Here is a 19,538-nt window from a genome sequence, read left to right on the forward strand (position 1 = left end):
ATTTTCGCCTTTATTTTGATGAAATACCTGTAGGGGGCGCATTGTCTCCTGCAGCAGAACAGCCGTGCTCACTCTGAAGAGAAAACTGTGCTGTACAGTCAGTGATTTAACCTCTCTAACTGCCAGGCTCTCTGCTCCATCCATTTTCACAAACTTCTATTGTGCAACTAAGCACTAATCTAAGCCAGACAACTTTATTTGAAACTCTAGAGTTGTCAAAGATGCCAAAAACTGGATGTCAGGGTGAATTACAAGGAATCTTATATCTAATTATATTTCCATTTGCAACGATGCAACCATGAAAACATGTGTCCTAGGTTTTTATATTTCTTTTAGCCTGAGCCTCATACAGCTTCACTTAGATATAGAATATTTATGATACTGTCATACATTTACATACAAAATGTTTTTTCCCCAAATTTAAAGAGATTTAATGCAATATTTTAATCCCAAACCAACAATCTTCAGTAGCAAATCATCTAAATAGTTTCTCAAGATTGTGAAAGCGCTGCAGCAACTGTGTTTTCCCAGCCTGCAATGCAAAGCTTAAAACCGTCACCAGTGTTATTTATATTTGAGAGATGTTCCTTGTTGAGTCCACATTGAATCATTTTTGTTTTAATATTTTTTTTGGCACTTCCATATGGAGGCTGCCCCTGTTTCATACAATCTTCACACGAAAGGAAAGAGAGACGACCGTTTGTCCATTTCATGCAATAGTTAATGATACAAACACAAACGTTCAGAACTCACAGCACAGCACAGTTTACTTGCTAGTCATTTTATACAAAGAGTAGAAAGAGGGTTTGTATCTGAAGGAGACAAACTGCATCACATTTGCCAGATAGATGTTGATACACAGAGACTGATTTTCAGAAAGGTATTTGTAAAGAGAATCACAGAATTGAATGTTTCAAACATCCCATTAAAAAAGCTCTCAATAACCTGTTGGTGTAAAAAAAAAAAGTTAACAGAACAGTTTCAGTAATCACATACAGGTATAGAAAGATATCTAGGTGATAGGTAAAGTTCAAATAAACATAAAATAAACAACTTAAAAAAAACATTCCAATAATCAGGTGGTGTCTAGTGGAAGGTGTATTTTTGTTTCCTGTCCTACGCAGCTCGATCCACCCACAAACCATTTAACAGAACATTTGGAAGTCCCAAAAGAACCACAAAATATTTTTATTCTCATTTTATCTATTTTTTGTTTTGTACACATCACAACCTGAATACTTGTTAGGTTGACTGGTTGTCCATCACGTCTCTGGGTTATCATCATACTCCTCCTCCTCCTCCTCCTCCTCCTCGTCATCATCATCCCTTTTGTGTCATCTAAAAAGCAGAGACCCCTTCAACATGCTGCAACACCCCTCAACAAAGCAATCACAACCCCTTTAATGGTTACATGTTAACTCTGTGGTTTTAATTTTTGCACTCTTTAGGTGCCGTCGACAAAGGGGGCAATAATCACTGTGCCCTCCTACTAGAAGATTTCTACGTATTTTGAACGTCCGCGTTCAAAGTCCCACACTGAGCAGACTGCTGAAGGGCATTGCCGGGTTTACAGGATGGCACAGAAGAACTTCTTCTCCCTGAACGGGTTCTCTGACGCTGGCACCGGCGATAACAGAGGGTCCTCTTTGGCATGGGCTTCGCAGTATGACATTAAGTCTGCCGCTGCTTTCGACACCTGGATTTAAAAAACACACACATACACACACAAATATATATATACACAGGTCAATATACACTGACATTAACGGACAGTACCTTGGGAAATATATTTATTTGTTTGTGTTTGCTGAGAAGATTGATACCACTCTCGTGTCTGTACGGAAAATAAGAAGCTACAACCAGCAGCAGGTTAGCTTAGCTTAGCATAGAGACTAGAAACAGGCGGAAACAGATCCACAAACAAACAACATAAAAAGTGTTTTTTCGTGAGCTTTAAAGGAGCTGGTAGGTGGATTTAAAAAAAGCACCAGGTATTAACAAGTACATAAAGCTGTATTAACTAATCATTTTCATTTTAATCTTGTGTAAAGTAAATCACCAAAGTGACATCAATAATTTCTTAAGGAAGCTCAGACTTCTCAGTAATGTCTTGTTGTAATTTGGGGCCTCAGTGCTGCTTTTAAGGACCATACGTCACGTCATTAGCCATGTAATCACATTAAATTACTCAACAACAAATCAGAAATGTGGTCAGTGATTCAGAAATCTGGAACTCAGACTGAGCTCCTTTACTGCAAATAGCATACTTTTACATTATTAATACTGACAAACACAAACAAGGTTAGCAATAAAAGGTAAGCATTAAGATATGTAACGTGAGACATTAATCAAAACAGCTTCTACTTTCTAAATTTGCTCTTTTCAGCCGATTTTCAAGCCTCAAACTACTTTCCTTCACATCAGATGTTCTGACTTCTCCTAACAGGGAAAGCACAGATGTTATTAATAACGTTAACAATGGCTCAGTTCCAACAAATGTCCCAATAAGACACTCCAGTAAGTGAGAATGCACATTACCTTGGTCTTGGGTAACAGATATACTGCACTGTTGATGTTGTAATTAATGTTGTAAGAGTGCTTTGCTGCGATCACATGAAAATATCTGCTGTGAAAAATGTAAAAAACTGTTGGCGCTTCCTGCAAGCACCACAACACGAGCAAATATATTTAAAACGAGACATTGCTTCCACCTTCATTATGTAATAGTAATATAAGTTTGACAAAGTATTGATCGTTATGGATTACCTGCTGTGTTGGAGTAAAGTTTATAGTCTATGCAAATTGATTGTAATCTAAAATTTGCATGGAGGGAAACCAAGGGCTTCCTGGATGGTGCAAGAAAAATAAATTCATAAATAAATGAACGTGTCAACTCACCTTTATCCTGTCAATGTTGGCCTCCATCTTCAGCTGCTCCACCAGCTTCCTGGCTTGTGCAATGCTGGCTGTGTTATTGCTCGCCATGGGCACTATCAGTCAGGTCTCCTGTGCTCTGTCTGCAGAGAGGAGCGAGAGATTTAAACATCCCAAACAGTGTAGTTCACCCACAGTGTGTCACTGATGAAGACGAGCACTATAATATAGCAGGCACGCAAAGAGGAGTGCTGGTAAGAGATACCCTGTTTATTATCACATGCCTGTGAACACACACACACAGACCACAGACACAGGCATATTATTTATGGTGTCAGTTGCTAGGCAGCCCATGACAGTGAGGGGGAGGCAGAGAAGGTGGGAGGAGAGTGAGGGGGCAGCGCTTTGTCCAGCACTATATTTACAGTAGATAAACGGATAAGTAACGTTACTGGTTTCAGAGATGAAAACTCTTATTTTGTAGTGATTGTGGTGGTTTCACAAGGGCACAATGTCAGTGCTCAGCCTCGTGAGAACGGCGATAAATCAATGGACTGATGTAGTTTGTTTGGTTGTTAGTCAGGTCACCTCTTGGGCGGCAGATGTAAAGAAAGCCCAGTGCTTTATCTGACACGTTTGAGAACCAGTAAGTCAACTTCAGTAAAGCCAGAGTATCCATTATAAAAAATAGCAGTTTTTTTATTATTATTCTGAAAGAAGGTTTTAACTTTCAAAATCTTTACCAGCGAACGACTCATTAAGTCCCAGTTTATTCTAAGGATTGGTTTTGATGGAGCCATTGAGGTGGCAGTGAAGGCTCTTGTCAGTTTGGGACAAAAATAGTCCCAATGACACACTGTACACTAATTCTAACTGGGCTGGCTGATTAATGCTTTCACAATGGACAAAACATAATCACATTATCAAAATAAATAAACACAAATTAACTGTGAAAGCTGCTAAAGAAAACATCAGGACCACTTTGGGAAGCAAATTAAATACTGCATCTTCAGGAGAAAGTGTTTGGTAAAGCTGCAAAGTTTGCATGTCAGCTATTTGGTGCTGCGCAAGTAGCAAGCAGTGGGCTTATGTGATTTTTTTTTTCTTTCTGCAAACCGCTGCCTGTTGCTGAATTATGCTGATGAGAAATGGCACTGTGAACTGAAACAGCTGCAGGCCTGAAAACCAAAACAAAGAGCTGAAAGATGCTAAAACGCTGCATAGAGCTGAGGGAAACTAGAGAGTCGGATGATATTCTCTCTCGATTGGTCAGTATGAGTGACATTCACTCGATTAGAGCAGCTTGAAGGTTCAAACATTTGAAACTGGCAGTGGTTTTGGTTGGTTTGTCCAAAGTCACAGTTGTAATGATTGTCTGACACTTCACTCCAAAAGCTCCCAAAAGCTTTCAGTTGGGTTGAGATGTGGCGACATACGATTTACTTCATTTTCATATTCAGTCCCTTCAGTGAGGCCTTGTTCCTGGTAGAGAAGCGTCTGCTTTTCCTTACGTTTGTCACCTGACTATTTTGGTACGGTTTTAGTGTCATGTCCTCAGTTGCTCCTCTGCCTTTTATAACCTCTTTGATTAAATGGATCAAGCTGCGGGCGTTCTCAAACAGCATCATCCTTGGTGTGTGATCAATCCTCCCTGCTTCCCCCCCCCATCCGTCATCCGTCTGTATGCTCTGTGGTACGACTCAGTGTGGGGTTGAGGCTGATCTCAGCGAGGTGCAGGAGCTGAGCATGAATATTGATGCTCCACGGAGGCACACCTGCTCATCAGGCCGGTAAACTGCTGCAGGAATCTCTGCTGTCACACTGACCCGAGCCCGCAATGCATGTTTCATTATAAACAACAACATTCAACCTAAGAGAGAAAAGCAGCAAAAGAGCTTCAGGACTTCAGGTTTGAGGTTGTCAGTGTTCACAATAAAGGAGTTGTCCACGTTACACTGAAGTAATGTAGAGTGTTTTTACACAGAGTATGAGGGTTGATAGACTTGTATATTTCTCCTTGCCATTTTAAGACAGACGTTTAAGTGAAAATTTACAGTATTTACTTGATTCCCACATTTTTAGAGGCTGAAACATCCTCCGAACTGAGCTGGAATATCTCGAACCGATGTCAGTGCAAAACCAAATGACAATCTGAAGAGGATTTACGAGCTCAACCTGCAGCAGACTGTGCAGTATTAACAGTGCAGTATAAACATCAGGTTTTATAGTCAGTGCAGCTGAGGGATCCTGGCTGTTCTAACTCTGAGGAGTGCTTCACCTTTTACGGTTATAGTGCTTTAATTCAACCTGAGCTAGTTGTCAAAATATCCATTGTGTTGTTATTGAGGTCAGTTCTTGAAGGAATTAAATGTTGGATTCCTCTTCTTATGAATGAAGTAAGGTAACACAGTTTTACAACAAAATCAAGTGGCCAAATGTTACTAAGAAAATTATTTCTCTACTATTTCTTTTGTATTGCTTTCAACAGCAGAGGAAATACTAAAGAAAGAGACCAAAGAAAGGACACGCAGATCTTGTTTACACGAACTGTAGGGATTTTTGGATTATTTCCTCACAACAGGCTCCTGGGTTCAGCGTATTGATGTTTGTGGGGTTAAAAAACAATAATCTGGGTTCCCTGTGTGGAAGCCATATGCCAACTTTCCAGCAGACAGAGCAGACAGTGTATTTTATGTTATGTTTTAGGTTTAAAATTATGTAATTCAAACAACTTTGAGGAGAATTTTGCACAAATATCTTGTGATTCTTGAATGAAAACCTCAGTTTTGTCCCTCACCAAAATAAAAATAGGCCAGAGACTTACTACAAGGGCATGATTGACAACTCTGAGTAGAAATTAGTCATGTTTCATATTGAGGCCAGAATATTGTTTCAACACTCAGGGGAGATGTCAAAACAGGCCAGCGTATCACCAGACTATTGATAGGGAGAGATGTCACGCTTTAAGGTTTCTGGGATGTCTATGAAAAAGTAGGTCTTTAGTTTTTACAGAAAATAATCAGCCACTGAGACAATAGCCTAGTTTGTGCAAAACTGACAGGGAAACATGATGGAAATATATAAGTATATATAGGTAAACATCATAAAAGAAAGTGGTGTCTTAGGGCATGTGTCCATAAAGTTTTTTTTTGACAAAGCGCTGGGACAAGGTGCTCCTCAGTGCCCTGCCACCGCCTTTCTGCTAGGAAAAAAAATTAAAATAAAGATAAAAAATGCTATATGGACACACGTCCTTAAGGGTCTTGAATAAGAAGGATACAAACACTCATCACATTCGTTACCTATCCTGCCATTGGAGAGATCATTTACTACATAAAATAGTTTATCATGTCAGCTAAAAAAATCAAAGATTCATAATCAAAATACTAATAATAAAATAAGTTCAAGACACTGCTGAAAGTGAAAGAGTCCACAGCTATGCTAGCGACTTTGCTTTGAGCTAAATGCTAATGTCAGCATACTAACATGCTCACAATGTTGATACCAATACGATGATGTTTAGCAGGTATTATGTTTATCATGCACACCATCTTAGTTTTGCATGTTAGCATGCTAACATCCCTGGAGACGGTGCCCGTGTGGCTAAAACCCCCTGAAAACTGACATGAAAGTAGGTGCTTTTCAAATTTCTGTTGTGTCTGAATGACAGTGGTACAGGAGGTGATGTGCTGGATTATTTCTTGGCCAGGAGCAGTGGTATTTGTGTTTCAGTTCACTTATATTTTAAAAACAAATAAAAACTTGGATGTGCATGTTTTAAAAAAAAGCGAAATATGTAAAGATAAGCTATTTAGCAGAGCTGTCACTACATCGACGCTCCTGTTTATTGTCGGTGGAGCGTGTGAAAATGCCACCCTGACATTTTCATATGTAGAGAGGGAGGGGTGGCGCATAGCTGGTACCTGGAAGGCAACTAAAAGGGTTTAAATTGAATGATAATCAGTGTATAGTTGCCTGTAGTTTTAGCTTTAGAAGATGGTTTTCCATTTCTTTCAGGACAGAATTTTACCGCAGCTCACCTCTGTTATCATAAAACCTCTTGTACTTCCTTCCTTCCGTCCTATCTCTCAGCTGCTCAAAATACCATCCTGAGATGTTGCACATGGTGTCAACATGCTGATAACTGTGACATCTCAACAGGCGCAGATAAATAATGCATTCAGATGGACACGGCCTTCACTGTGTCAGCTGTCGACAACTTTGCGGAAACTGTCGCCATTAATTCAAAAACTGACCTCTCGTGCTGTAATATTATGAAACTGGCTGATATTCGCATGCTGGGTCTCTGCCTTCTCTGATCGTGCTGCATTGCTTTTTCCTCTTGTCTTGACTTACCTTGTCTGCTTACTCCTCCGCACTCTGCCCCAGTGTCTGCCTGCAGTTCAGTCAGCAGTTTGTGTCCGCCGCGCTCTCTGCAGACGGAGAGAAAGAGATAAAGAGAGAAGACAGTGACATTTAGAGGCTGATCAGAGGCAGAAGCTCTGTGCACTTTCATTTCTGCATTCCAGATAAATTACACCGAGGCTTATGTGTGCGTGTGCGCGTGTGTGTGCGTGTGTGTGTGTGTGTGCGTGTAGCCTCTGTCTTCTGATCACTGTATGTCAGAATGTCACAACTCGTTCTTAGACTGATGAAGAAACACAACAACAAAGTACAGAAGGAACCAAGGAAATTAATTAATGGGTTTAACGGAATAGTGCAACTTTTTTGGGAAATTAACTTAAAAAAAAAAGTTTTATATGAAGATTGATATCACTCTTATGTCTGTACAGTCAACACAAAGACTGGAGGGAGGCAGAAACAGCTACCCTAGCTCTGTCCAAAGGTAACAACAGCATCTCTAAAAATCGTACAAAAAGCAAAGTAAAAAAACAAGCTGTGATGTTTTTTGGCCCAGGATAAATGACTTTATTTTTAGTTATTGGTAATAGTTAGAACTAAAAATATTTAATTAGGTTTTAGTTGTGAAATTATGATAGTAGATTTTGGCAGATATGCTTATTTGAGTTTCATGAGAAGATCAATTTCATTCTCATGTCTGTCCACTAAATATGAAGTTACAGCCAGCAGCTGATTAGCTTAGCTTAACATAAAGACTAGTGTGCTACACTATTTGAGGAAGTCACTGCTCTTGGCCAGGAAATAGTCCGTCACATACCACCCATGAAACCAAAACTTGCCATATTTATACTTTGTTTTTTGTATGGATTAAACAAATTAGATTATGTGTTGTGTGTGTGAGCGAATGAACACACAAGAGCAGTGTCAATCTTCTCAGCTCTTGGCAAGAAAGTGAATACATGTATTTCCCAAAAAAACTATTGCTTCAAGTTGAGCTTCTGTCCGTGCTGACCTCTTCACCTCTCCTCTTCTTCTTTCTTTCTATTTGCTCCTCCGTCTCTCTTTCTCTGGTCCAACAGATTTGTTCTTAATGCATCTGTGACTCTGCAGCTCGGTTTTCTGCTGCTTCTGATAAATGGGCCAATTACCCTGCATGAGCAGATCTGCAGAGGAAGGGAATTCCACCCATCGTAAATCATGGCAGCACACAACGTTAAAGCAACGTTACAGTGAGGCATCCATTAACAAAACCTCGCCAACAGCGGCCAAAGCCCTGCGCCGGAGTATTCTGGAGACACTGAAACTGCTTAGAGTTTAAAAAACAAATAAGAGAGAGAACAGGAGCTCTTACTGCAGTGCACTGTCACCAGTCCTGATTCACTGGAGCCATTAATCTACACTGTTACACTGTGTTATGCAAGACGTACAATAATTTAATCAGCGCAGTGATTCTTAAAGTATTCGCTGGAGTGCTTCAGTGTGGGGCAAGATTGTCTTGCCGTTTTTCATTAGAAAAGATCTATCTACTGTCTTAAATATGATATTTTCTTAATGACTAACTGATTAATTGACAAATTGTTGCAGGTCCAGTTAAAGGTTCTCTAAAAACAACTAACTACAGTAGAACTTTTCCTGTCTAAAATGGCAAAAAGTTAGATTTAAAAGAAAATAATATCATTTTTTAATCAATCATCTACACAATATTAAATGTTTCCAATTCCAAATGGAAAAGGACAATCTTCTTTTTTTGGTCACATATTTCTGTGTCAGTTCTTTTACATTTTACCAAACCGACACTGTTTCTGGAGTCTTTTATACAGAAAATATGTAAAACTATGTATGACTCAATTACAACTAGACACCATTATTGCTGAGGGCAGGGAAGATGACAAACAGCCACAGTCACGTTACCTGTAACTTGTGAGCAAGTTTTATTTGCTCAGAGTGTGTGCTCAGTCTCACACATCCGGCTCATCTGTCATCAGACTCACATTTACATTAGGGAGTTTCTCAGGAAAAATGTAATTGTCTGTTGAGTGCTGCCGGTTTGGAAGTGGTGGGGATATGAAGGTTAAGGCAAAGATTTTATCATTTGCAGAGTCTGTGCTTCCACTGAATTTGTGTTCAGTTTGTGCTGAATGTTTAAAGAACCATTTCAGCCCCATTTAGTATCTATCCAACATTACAGTTGATAATTTTGCAGACAATGATGCAGTGTTTTTGAAATGTAGATGCACTTTGTCTACCATTGCTGGCATCTATTGGTTTCCATTCATTTCCATACATTATAAAAATCCATTAGTGCACTCATGAAACTTGCTTGAGCTGAGTAATCCATCTCTTTGAACAGCAAGTTTGCATTCATTTTTATCAAAGGCACACTATCATTAGGAGATAATGCAGCGCATTGTTTAAATCAATCTGCATTGATCAAGATGCAATTATAGCGCAAAATTTTTTACTGTGATGGATCACACAGCTCAGGCAAGTTCCAAAAGTTTCCTAATGGATGTTATGTTGTACAGAAAATAATGGAAAACAATGGCTGCCAGCTACATCTAAAAATCTGAACGTGTAGAGCATGCATTTGAAAATCCATGATTAATCAGGCAAAGATGTTGTTTGTAGTTAAATGTGCATTTACTGGTTTTATTGCCACTTGGGGGCACTGGAGACAATGTCTTCAAGTTCACGTGGCATACTTGATAGCAAACGGTTGCCTAGGTACACACCGCACAGACACAAAATAACATTATCAATCATTTGGAGTGTTGTTTACAGCCACCTGAGGAACGTTAATCCAATATGCACTCTCCTCATAGCTCTGTTTTTAGTCTCCATCCAACCCCTCTGGAAAATATATGTCTCTTTAGCTACTAAGTGTTACTTAATGTTCATTGACTAGTTGCTAACTTTGTCTGTATGCCGTTTGATATTGGGCAGGTAGTTAACAGAAATGATTGAACCAAAACAGTAATGCTATGTGCTGTAAAACCAAAAAAGTGAGCTGAAAGACACTAAGACACTCCACTGAGCTGAGGGGAACTGCAGAGTCAGGTGATTACTTGTGGGATCATCACTACGAGCAACACCTTTCCCATAGAAGTAGTCCTGTGATCCATAAATCTTATAGCTATTCAAATTAAATCAGTGGTCCTTAGTTCTTTGCCGTTTTCACATTTCACTGTAGAAAAGTGAGGATTTGTATTATGATATTTGAAAAGTCATAAACTGAAGTGTCAGTGTGATATCAAATCCAAGTCCTGACTGCAGCCTTGCATCTTTCACTGTTTTTTCTCTAGTCTTACATCAGTTTATTGTATGCTGTAAATAGTCAAGAAAGTCGACAGTTCCTAAAAAAGAAAAAGAAGTTGCTCAATTTGATTTTCCTTACGGACTGTTTGTGTCATCATATTTATGTTACAGTAAGATCAGCAGCAAGATCAGGGGATGAGAGAGAGAGAGTTAAAACAAAGAAAGCAATCACTTCTTCATGTTAATGCTTTGCAATATTGTTCTCTACTTTATGCTGGTGAAAGATCTTGAAGTGAACCGCACTGAGGGGAAAAAAAGAAAGATGCATTATGGGATGTGACTGGTGATCCATTTCTCTCCTGTGTTCCAGCCTTCTGCTTCCCATCCCTCCCTCTGTTGCCGACAGGTGTTCATTGATGGGACTGAAACACCCCCAGCATGGTCCGTCCTGCTGCTAACACCACCGAATCAATCTGACCCCCTCCGCCATCCTTCCCCTGCCATTTGGAGCTGTTTTGAACCCCATCCTCCGGGGTTTTTTCGGGGGGTCTGTGTTCGTGACGAGGCCCTCCACAGATGTGATTATAGCTGCTGCTCGACTCTGGGTGTCGCTGACTTAAAGGGTGATTAAGCGCCGCAGGAAACATCCTGGTGAGGAAAATATAATTCCTGGCCTGTCGAGAGTGACGATCTCTCACGTACTCCCACACACGCTGACTCTCGGCTCGGCTCTCCCTCCCCCTTTTTCTTTCTGTAGTGCACACCTTATTATCCTGTCTTTTTTTCCTTTACACCATCCAAAGAGAGAAATTAAGGCGGCTTGGCAGGGAGTGTTCTGTCCTCTGTGATGCCCAGGGTGTGAAATCAGAGCGTGGTAATTAAAAATCTGTCCCTGGCTCAGCCATCTGGACCCTGGAGAGCCAGTGATTAACCTGTAAGGGTCTGCAGGGACTGAGAGGAGGCAGGATGGGACCACTGCTCAGAGATAACTGGGGCTAAGTTTTAAGGGCCGCATAAGCCTTGTGTATACGAGAATGGATGTTCAACTGACCATTTGCTAGGCCCGGTCCCCACAAGTTACTGTTGCTGTACTTGTCTATCTTTTCATCCTTGATATGATGCAGATTACAATTAATATTTTAACAATGTGTCCTTGATGTCCGGGAGACATTAGAAGTTTCCCATCTCTAACTGGTGGTTTTGTTGTGGTGAGAAACTGATTTACAAAAATCCAGCAAGTTGAGAAAAGAAATCCAAACCTCGACTGGCCTGCTGTGTCTGGTTCTGGTTACTAAGTTATGTTTGAGCCATGTCTTTATCTCAGTTCTTCCAATGAATGAAAAAAAATCTGCAGGGTTCAGATAGAACTAGAGGTGAATGAGAAAATGTTTTTGTAATTTGAGTGAACTGACCCTTTAAATAAGGCTGATGCAAGTCATGCTCAAGGAAAAACTGGGATGCAACTTTGTTTATCGCACAAAAAACCTCCCGGTTCCAGTTGTAACTGTAAAAGCTGACACAGCCCTCTTCTGTGCTGAGTGAGTTGTTTCTTTTTTGTGTTTTACTACAAAACACACAAAATTAATCCTGAACCACACTGCGGATTTTCAGAACCACAGAGCCATTTTTAAAAATTATTTCTTAAAAGACAACAGGGCTGGGGAGCATGAGCATGCAAAAGCATTCACACCCGTGCAGACAGTTCAGTCATCAGAGCCCTCGCAGTGTGACCGAGTGAGTGTACCATCCTCAGTGTGTCATAGGACAATGAGGTACACTCTGCGATGTCACTGTGAAACAAGAGGCAGCGAAGGGCCCACTCAGCCAAACAAAGATTTACAGTGTCGTAAACTGATAGGAGAGGTTGCGCAGAATGAGAAAAAATAATAAAAGCTGGAAATAGGAATAAAGTTTATCATGCAGATAAAAGAGACGGAGATGTGGCGGTAGTATCTTCTTCCAGAGTGGCTTTTACAGCGACCGCAGCAAGGAGAAGTAATTTAAAACTGACCTCCGGAGTTATTAATGAACACGATCAAGAGGATATTGACTATTGAATGTAATACAGCACAGAGCCCTGCCCTTGAATAGCAGAAAGGACACCGATCTCTGTGCACACAAACACAAAGAGAAAGAGATGGGACACAGAGAGCAGAGCTGTCAGGCCGTGATCGTCTGGGGAGATGACGCTGAGTGTGACAGCTGAGCCTCCTTCAACGTCACTATTTCTGAACATACGGGGCTTTGAGCAGGACAAGGCCTAGACCTGGACCAGGATCACAACACCTCCAACGTCCAGTTTATTCCCACAATAGTGTATCCTAGAGGTCTAGTCTTTTCTTCAATTTCACTAATAACACTAAAAACATGTTAAAAGACTAGATGCTAAATTAAATAAGAAAAACAAACATTATGAAAATAAACTCCACCCTTAACCCCTCATATGTGCACTTTGAAGTATACTTTTCACTGTATTGTAGAGTTGTTGGAGCTGTGGAACACCGACATAGTTGTATGCTTAAAAAGATCTTGAAACAATATAATAATGTTTATTATTAACAGTACACTAGCAACAGAAGGAGTACAGATAGATTATTTATCGCCTTCCTCTTCTTACTTCATCTTGTTTCATTTTAAAATGATTTTTAGATTTGCATCTGTCATTTGTAATCATGTTATTTTTATATGAAGTTGTAGATGTCTGTCCACAATCAATTGTCTATTTTGTTCTGTCTCTGCCAACTTGTATTAGTGTTAATTTAATGTATCTACTATAACAAATTCATTTCTTTTCAGTAGAGATAGATGTAATTTATGTGTGCAAATAGAGTCCTGAGAAGAAAATCATATTATCACTTTACATTGACTATCTACAGCATGATGGTAAGAGTACTGAGAGTCAAGTTTTTTTTCAACTATAAAAAGCACCTCAGTGGTTTGGATCCATACGGTATGTGGGAGGGAGGCTTGTGGTTTTGTTTCATTCATGATTTCTTTTAGAAAAAACGAAATCCCTGGCCATTATAAAGCACCTGAAAACTATGTTTCAAATCTTCAGTATTTTCATAAAATGCTACATAAATAAAATAAAATACTAGTGACTAAATAAGAGATGGTTCTGGCAGCTACAACAAAATAAAATCCAGTATTCACACTAATACAATCTATTAATTTTATTTTAAAGGGGCTACTGACAGTTTATATCTGGTTTCATCTCGTGCTGCTGCCTCTCAGTCAGACCACCACCACCCGTGACCATTCGATTATCCCGGACATCTGTGCCACCCCCAGCATGCACTGCCAATCCTGCCATCTTAAAGGTGGTGGTGTATGAGCATGTATGTATATATATATATGTGTGTGTGTGTGTGTGTGTGTGTGTGTGTTGAGGGTTAATCTAGGTCTCAGAAGGGGGGAAGTGAGAAGGCAGTGGCCCAGGAAATGATGCATCCCCTGGGAGTCAAGGAGGCAGCGGGGAGGATGCTTATTGCTTCAGGGAGTGCAAATGTGGTCTATTATGTTTATTAAATCAAACGATCAAGGCCCGGCATGTTTCTTCTTTGTTAGATTAAAGCAGTGACCAAGTGGTTTTCTTTTCCTCAAACGTTTAAAGACTCGTGCTTAAAACCTTTGATATGTGTGTTATGTAACAGCAGCGTAGTTAGTGGGGTCGAAACAATGAATAACATTGCTGTCACAGGGACACTCAGAGAGCTTTGGAAGCATACAAAAAAAACCACATGTGCTTTTGTGTTTCCAGGGTGGAAAATTAACACCAGCCACCAGCCAAGTAATGCTGGTGAATTTTGGTTTTGACTAAGAGAGTTGTCTTAAATTTCCTGGCCATTTAGGCAAGAAACCAGCCATTGTGTGGAGCTTCTTTTCCACTCTGGAAATCATACTTGGAAGTGGCCGGTGTGGTCGACACATTTAAAAGGTTAACTTCCTGCCTTGTGTCACAAATGAAAGTTTCAGCATCTTTTGTGTACATGAAGCTCTCTTCCCCGTGCTTTAACTGTGAGGAATCAGCAGGATTTTTGCATTTGAGTAAGGAGGCATAAACATACTTTTCCTCTGGAATCAATCAGCATGCCAAGAATAACACTGCCAGACTCCTGGGCTGTTAACAATATTACAAACATCCGGGCTTGTTTAGATTCTGCTGAGAGTGTGAGTGTGCTCCTTGGAGAGTTTCAGACCCTGACTTGCTCTAACTGGCTGAAAAGTAATGAAAGTGTATCTTCTTTAGGGAGGATACTGCATGCCATAGATTTCATCTTAACTGTCAGAAACAAATAGAGAGTATTTGTCCGTTGAAAGTCAGTAAGGTCGGCAATTAGACCTACAAAACTTTATTTGATACAAGTAGCAACTGAACACTTGAACCTAAACTCTTTGCCCTCAAAGACCTGAGACTTTACTTCAGACTCTGTTGGACAAGACTGGAGACTTGACTGGAGACTTGACTGGAGACTTGGATGCCATTCAGACTTACTGACAAACTGAACTGAACTGATTTCTGTGAGACCTGACTTATTTCGGACCTGAGTCTCTAAGGAAATGACTAGAAACTTGACAACAAAAATGTTCAAGACTTAACAATTATCTGGAACAGACTTGTGACTTGACTTGTACTGGTTTCCAAAGAGATAAAACACCTGAGATAGACCTGAGAGGGGGACCTCAGTCAGACCTCAGTCACAAAAACAAGAGCACCTTGAGACTTCACTTCGATTCAACAGCTGTCAGACTTGACTCCCTAAAGACTTGAAAGTAAAAATATTCAAGTGTCATGTTTTTCCCTCATGGACTTCGGCCATGACTTAAGACTGGGTTGGACTTGGCCCAAAAACACCAACACACCAAAATACAGATCAGATAAATGGCTGATACAGAGATCAGAAGACTGCTGCGAGTTGGTTGGACAAAATTTGGGCTAGCATTTGGTCCTGAAGACCTAAAAACAGCCTGAGTCACAAAAGTCAGGACTTGAGACTTAAAACTGGCTTCTGTGACACTTCAATTACTTGAGATTTGACTTGATAAAGACTACAGCCTTGAAAGCAGAATTATTTTACCCTCAAGGATTCTGACTGAACTGAACACTTGATTTGACATTTCTCCAAAGCTCTACAAACAGCTCTGGCCACTTCTATGTTGACAAACCACAGCACGCTTGAATAAGCTTTAAAACCAAAAACAACACTGTTAGCAGCAAACAGGTGCAGCTATACAAAGGTCAAACCTCCAGTGCTGTAACATCCTTCTACCTCACGTTACCTTCCCTCGGAAGCACTCAACATCCGAGACACAATTCAGTCCGTTTTAAAGTTCATTACGGCTTCAAGTTCATATTGAGATGACTTCACGCAGAAAGATGCCTTTGTGAAGCCCAGCCTTGTGGAGAACTACTCATACTTTGGCCTGAAAGGAGGAGATTTCTTTGGTTTAAGGGAGTGGAGAGGTCAAAGTGGTCAATAAAGCATAGATGGCTGCTCATTTTTCCAAATTCTCCACCATCACTCCCCCTTTTCTCCCTCTCTGCTTTCTATCTGGAACGCTCAATGCTTTCCATTGTGTTCAAGGTTTTTGATGTTTCTTGAGTAACGGTGGACAGTTCTGTGAACCTCTCTTATAGTCTCAACATCGACGTGTGTGAAACAATCTGTGGCCTTGGAGCAGCTTGGCTTCAAGGTACAGTATGAGCCGCCTGGACGTAAGCAATTGCGTAATTTTGACTTGCTGCGTGCATTTGTAACAGGCCTGGATGTGTGACACACAACCACACACACACGATTGGACAATTTAATGCGAGTTGTACGTGACAATGCCTTCGCATTATGAGCTAAGAGTGGGAAAAAACAGCTCATCTGTGTTCGTTTTCTCGGTTTTCCTGCGAATGCATGCCACTGTTAGCGATGGTATCTGTCTATGAGCAACATAAAAACACCAAACACCTCCCCTCTCCTCCCCCACCTCCTCCTCCTCCTCCTTCTCTCCAAGCCATCTGCCTGATACAACCACTACATGGAGCTTGTGTGTGGTCGACTGCTTTCGCCTCACGGTATGGAGGGCGAGAGGGTTGAGAATGGCTGGAAAAACACACAGGAGGCTTGTGGGATCCCTCCTTCCTTTGCCGTCTCTGTCTTTAGCATCCCATTCTGTATGCCACATCCCCCCCTTTTCATCTGTCTCTTTTTCATTCTCTCTGCTCGTGCAAATATCCCTCTGAAACAGATGCCCTTAATTCCTCTGGCTCCACATTATAAGATCTGCCCAATCCTAAGGGAAGAAGGAGGGAGGAAGAAGAGGAAGGAGCAAGGGAGTCCATTCTCTTATACCCCTCACATACACACATGTATGAAAGGAGGTGAGAGAAATAAAGCAGCCGCTCACCTCAGAGCGAGGCGGTTTTTGGAGATTTTAGTGGGAGGAGGGGATTCCATGATGTAAACCAGCCAGCGGCATCAATCTCGCCCCTTGAGCGCTGACAAAATGACAGCGTGGATATGAAAAACCCCCCTCCTCCTCTGGAACACACCCAGTCTTGGATGAAATGCACCCAGATGCCACCAAAACAGAAAAACATAAATAATAGCTTTAAAATAATAATGATAAAAATAGAAATAAAAAAATAAACAGTCCTACCTTTTTTTGTTTGTGTGTGTGTGCTCTCCTCCCGTGATGCCGAATGCATCCAGTCCTGTGGAGTAGTATCCACACGATTTCCCCTCTTTCTGTTACACACAAACACACACACAGTCAGTCAGCAAGGCAGGCAAGTACATCCACACTCAGCGCACACTCCTCTCTCTGTATGCCTCTCCCTCTCTCTGCTCCAGCTGAGATCCTCCCTGCCTCCCTCCTTACTGCTGCTCTGAGTCTCCACCCTTTAGCCAAATGCTCAGGCTGCAAGAAACTACCCACCTCCTCCTCCTCCCTCCCTCTTTCTGTCTTCTCTTTTCTGCTATAAGGACACACTCCCTTCGTCTCCCAGAGGTCCACAGGAAAAGCCTTAACTGTCTCTCTAAACACCTACAGTAAACAAATGCATACCAAGACTACCAAGACAGATGACAAGTCTGGACTAGCTGGATTTCCATCTTGATAAATATTCATACTGGTCCCTGCATAGGTTTCAGCTGCTAATTTTCCTCTTTCTTAACTCAAATTTAATTCATGTTTTTCTACTGTAGATGATTTTAGACATTGCATGAGAAATATTCCTTCAACCCTCAACAACAACAACAACAACAGCAAAATCTTGCATTGCTCACATGACATATGACAGGGTTGAGGTTTTAGACAACTTGTACATTACAGTGAATCATCAAAGATTAAAACTAAAAAAGAAAGTGTGTCCCAGCAACTACACACCAAAGCTGGAACAACACACAAACAAACAACATGCTGCACCCATTGCTCTTTCACATCTGGGGCGTTATGTACAGAGAATTTTTGAATGTACAAGATGCATTCAATTAGGGTAAGTTCATCAAGATCAAGTGTGCCATGTGTGCATGCAGCTGCTGTGTTACCTTAACTGAGCAGATTATGTTTTTAGTTGAATATGTTTGCATATGTTTATGTGTCTGTAGGCAGGATGTTGAAAACGTATCTTAACAGATTTAAGCTCAATCTTATGAAACAGATATGGGGCACTAGGGATGCCAAATTCAGACAAACCACCACTTAGGTCCAGACTGAAATATCTCAATTACAAAAAATACTGGATGGATTGCCAAGAAAATGTGTACAGACATCAGAGGATGAATCCTATTGAATTTGGTGATACCTTGACTTCTCTAGTGTATCCACAAGGTTAACGGTTTTGGTTGCTGAATTGTCAGGGAATTTGGTACAGAAATTCATGTCCCCCTCATTGTTATTATATGTAGTTTGGTGCACATCTGGAGCTGGAGGCAGATTAAATGTTTCTAAACATTTTCAATTATTAGAAAGAGGATTGTACACTATCTGAGAGCTTCCTAGTCTGTGCGCTCTGTCTTGTATATTTCCGATGATATGCATGTGTTATAGTGCACACTTGTGTTAGTATGAGTGTACTGTACTTCTGCTTTCATGCATGTGTGCTCTTCGCCTGCAGGTAAACTCAGCTATCGTTACTCATCTTCGCCCTGCTGTCTCAACCGAATGTCACGTTTTCTGTGAATCACATTTTCCTCTGCTCCATTCATGCAGATGTTATTCTCCTTGAACCATACAGTTACAGTACACATCCAGGCAGAGACAGAGAGAGGAGGAGGAAGAGGAAAATAGAGAATTAGTGAGTCATGGTTCCTGTGGAGGTGAACACAGAAAGCCTCTGTCACCAGGATACCAGTGATGGGCAATAGCCCTTCCTGGGTCCACTAAGCCAGGGTTTCCCAACCTTTGTCTTGATGTGCCCCGACGGCCCTATCAAATGAGCTCATTGGCACCATATGTCATGTTTCATGGGCCTGGATGTTTCTATTTCTACATCCATTAACTTAAGCTAATTATCCCAACTGGTTATCCTACCTTTAGTTAACTATTCAGCCATTTTTGTTAGCTAATTATTTTCAATAAACAGCATGTTTTGCATGGATCTGGCCACAATGGCAACGATGAAACATGGAGGTGGGAATGTGCAGATATGGGGCTAAATGAGTGCAAAAGGTGCTGTGGAGATGGCATTTATAAATTGCGCTCTGAATGAAGGTTTGTATATACCCAAATCCTGAATGAAAAGATGACTCCCAGACTCAAAAATCTTGGCAGGAGAGGAATTTTCCAACATGACTGATCTCAAACAGGCTGCAAAAATCATGCAAGAGTTTTTCTGAAGAAGAAAAAAGTGAAGGCTATAACCTGGCCAAGTTTGTGCCCTAACTTGAATCCAACAGAACCTTTGGAGTATTTAAAGTGGAAGGTAGAGCAAACAAAACCCCTCCAGCAAAGAGCAGCTGAAAAGAATCGGCTGCGAGCGATGGCATAACATCTCTCCACAGATTTGTGTAGCATGCATGAATGTATCCATGAATGTAAAAATAAAGGCAGATATA

At 40.8% G+C, this 19,538-nt stretch overlaps 1 protein-coding gene across 2 annotated transcripts; it reads right to left on the minus strand.

The window, feature by feature from the left end:
• Window positions 1-602: 602 nt before the first annotated feature.
• gng2 (guanine nucleotide binding protein (G protein), gamma 2) lies at window positions 603-17,365 on the minus strand. 2 transcript variants are annotated; one of them, XM_023420950.2, is made up of 4 exons: window positions 17,140-17,365; window positions 7,231-7,307; window positions 2,899-3,017; window positions 750-1,696 (listed from the first exon to the last, which is right to left on the minus strand). In XM_023420950.2, the coding sequence occupies exons 3-4, from the start codon at window positions 2,983-2,985 to the stop codon at window positions 1,568-1,570; spliced, it is 216 nt and encodes a 71-aa protein (XP_023276718.1). In that variant the 5' UTR covers window positions 2,986-3,017; window positions 7,231-7,307; window positions 17,140-17,365; the 3' UTR covers window positions 750-1,567. The 2 variants fall into 2 exon arrangements, with proteins under 2 accessions (XP_087034009.1, XP_023276718.1); XM_087177883.1 differs by lacking the exons at window positions 7,231-7,307; window positions 17,140-17,365 and having other exon boundaries at window positions 603-1,696; window positions 2,899-2,992.
• Window positions 17,366-19,538: the final 2,173 nt, after the last annotated feature.

Source organism: Seriola lalandi, unplaced genomic scaffold (assembly GCF_002814215.2).
Source record: "Seriola lalandi dorsalis isolate HSWRI2012SDOR001 ecotype SW California unplaced genomic scaffold, Sedor1 jcf7180002054660, whole genome shotgun sequence".
NCBI lineage: Eukaryota > Metazoa > Chordata > Actinopteri > Carangiformes > Carangidae > Seriola > Seriola lalandi.

What these genes read in the sequence shown, in the direction of transcription:
- gng2 (XM_087177883.1), bottom strand. Translation starts at nt 2,985, where the DNA reads ATGGCGAGCAATAACACAGCCAGCATTGCACAAGCCAGGAAGCTGGTG. An exon ending in CCAACATTGACAGGATAAAG is followed by an intron (nt 1,697 to 2,898) that starts GTGAGTTGACAC and finishes TTTTAAATCCAG; the next exon opens with GTGTCGAAAGCAGCGGCAGA.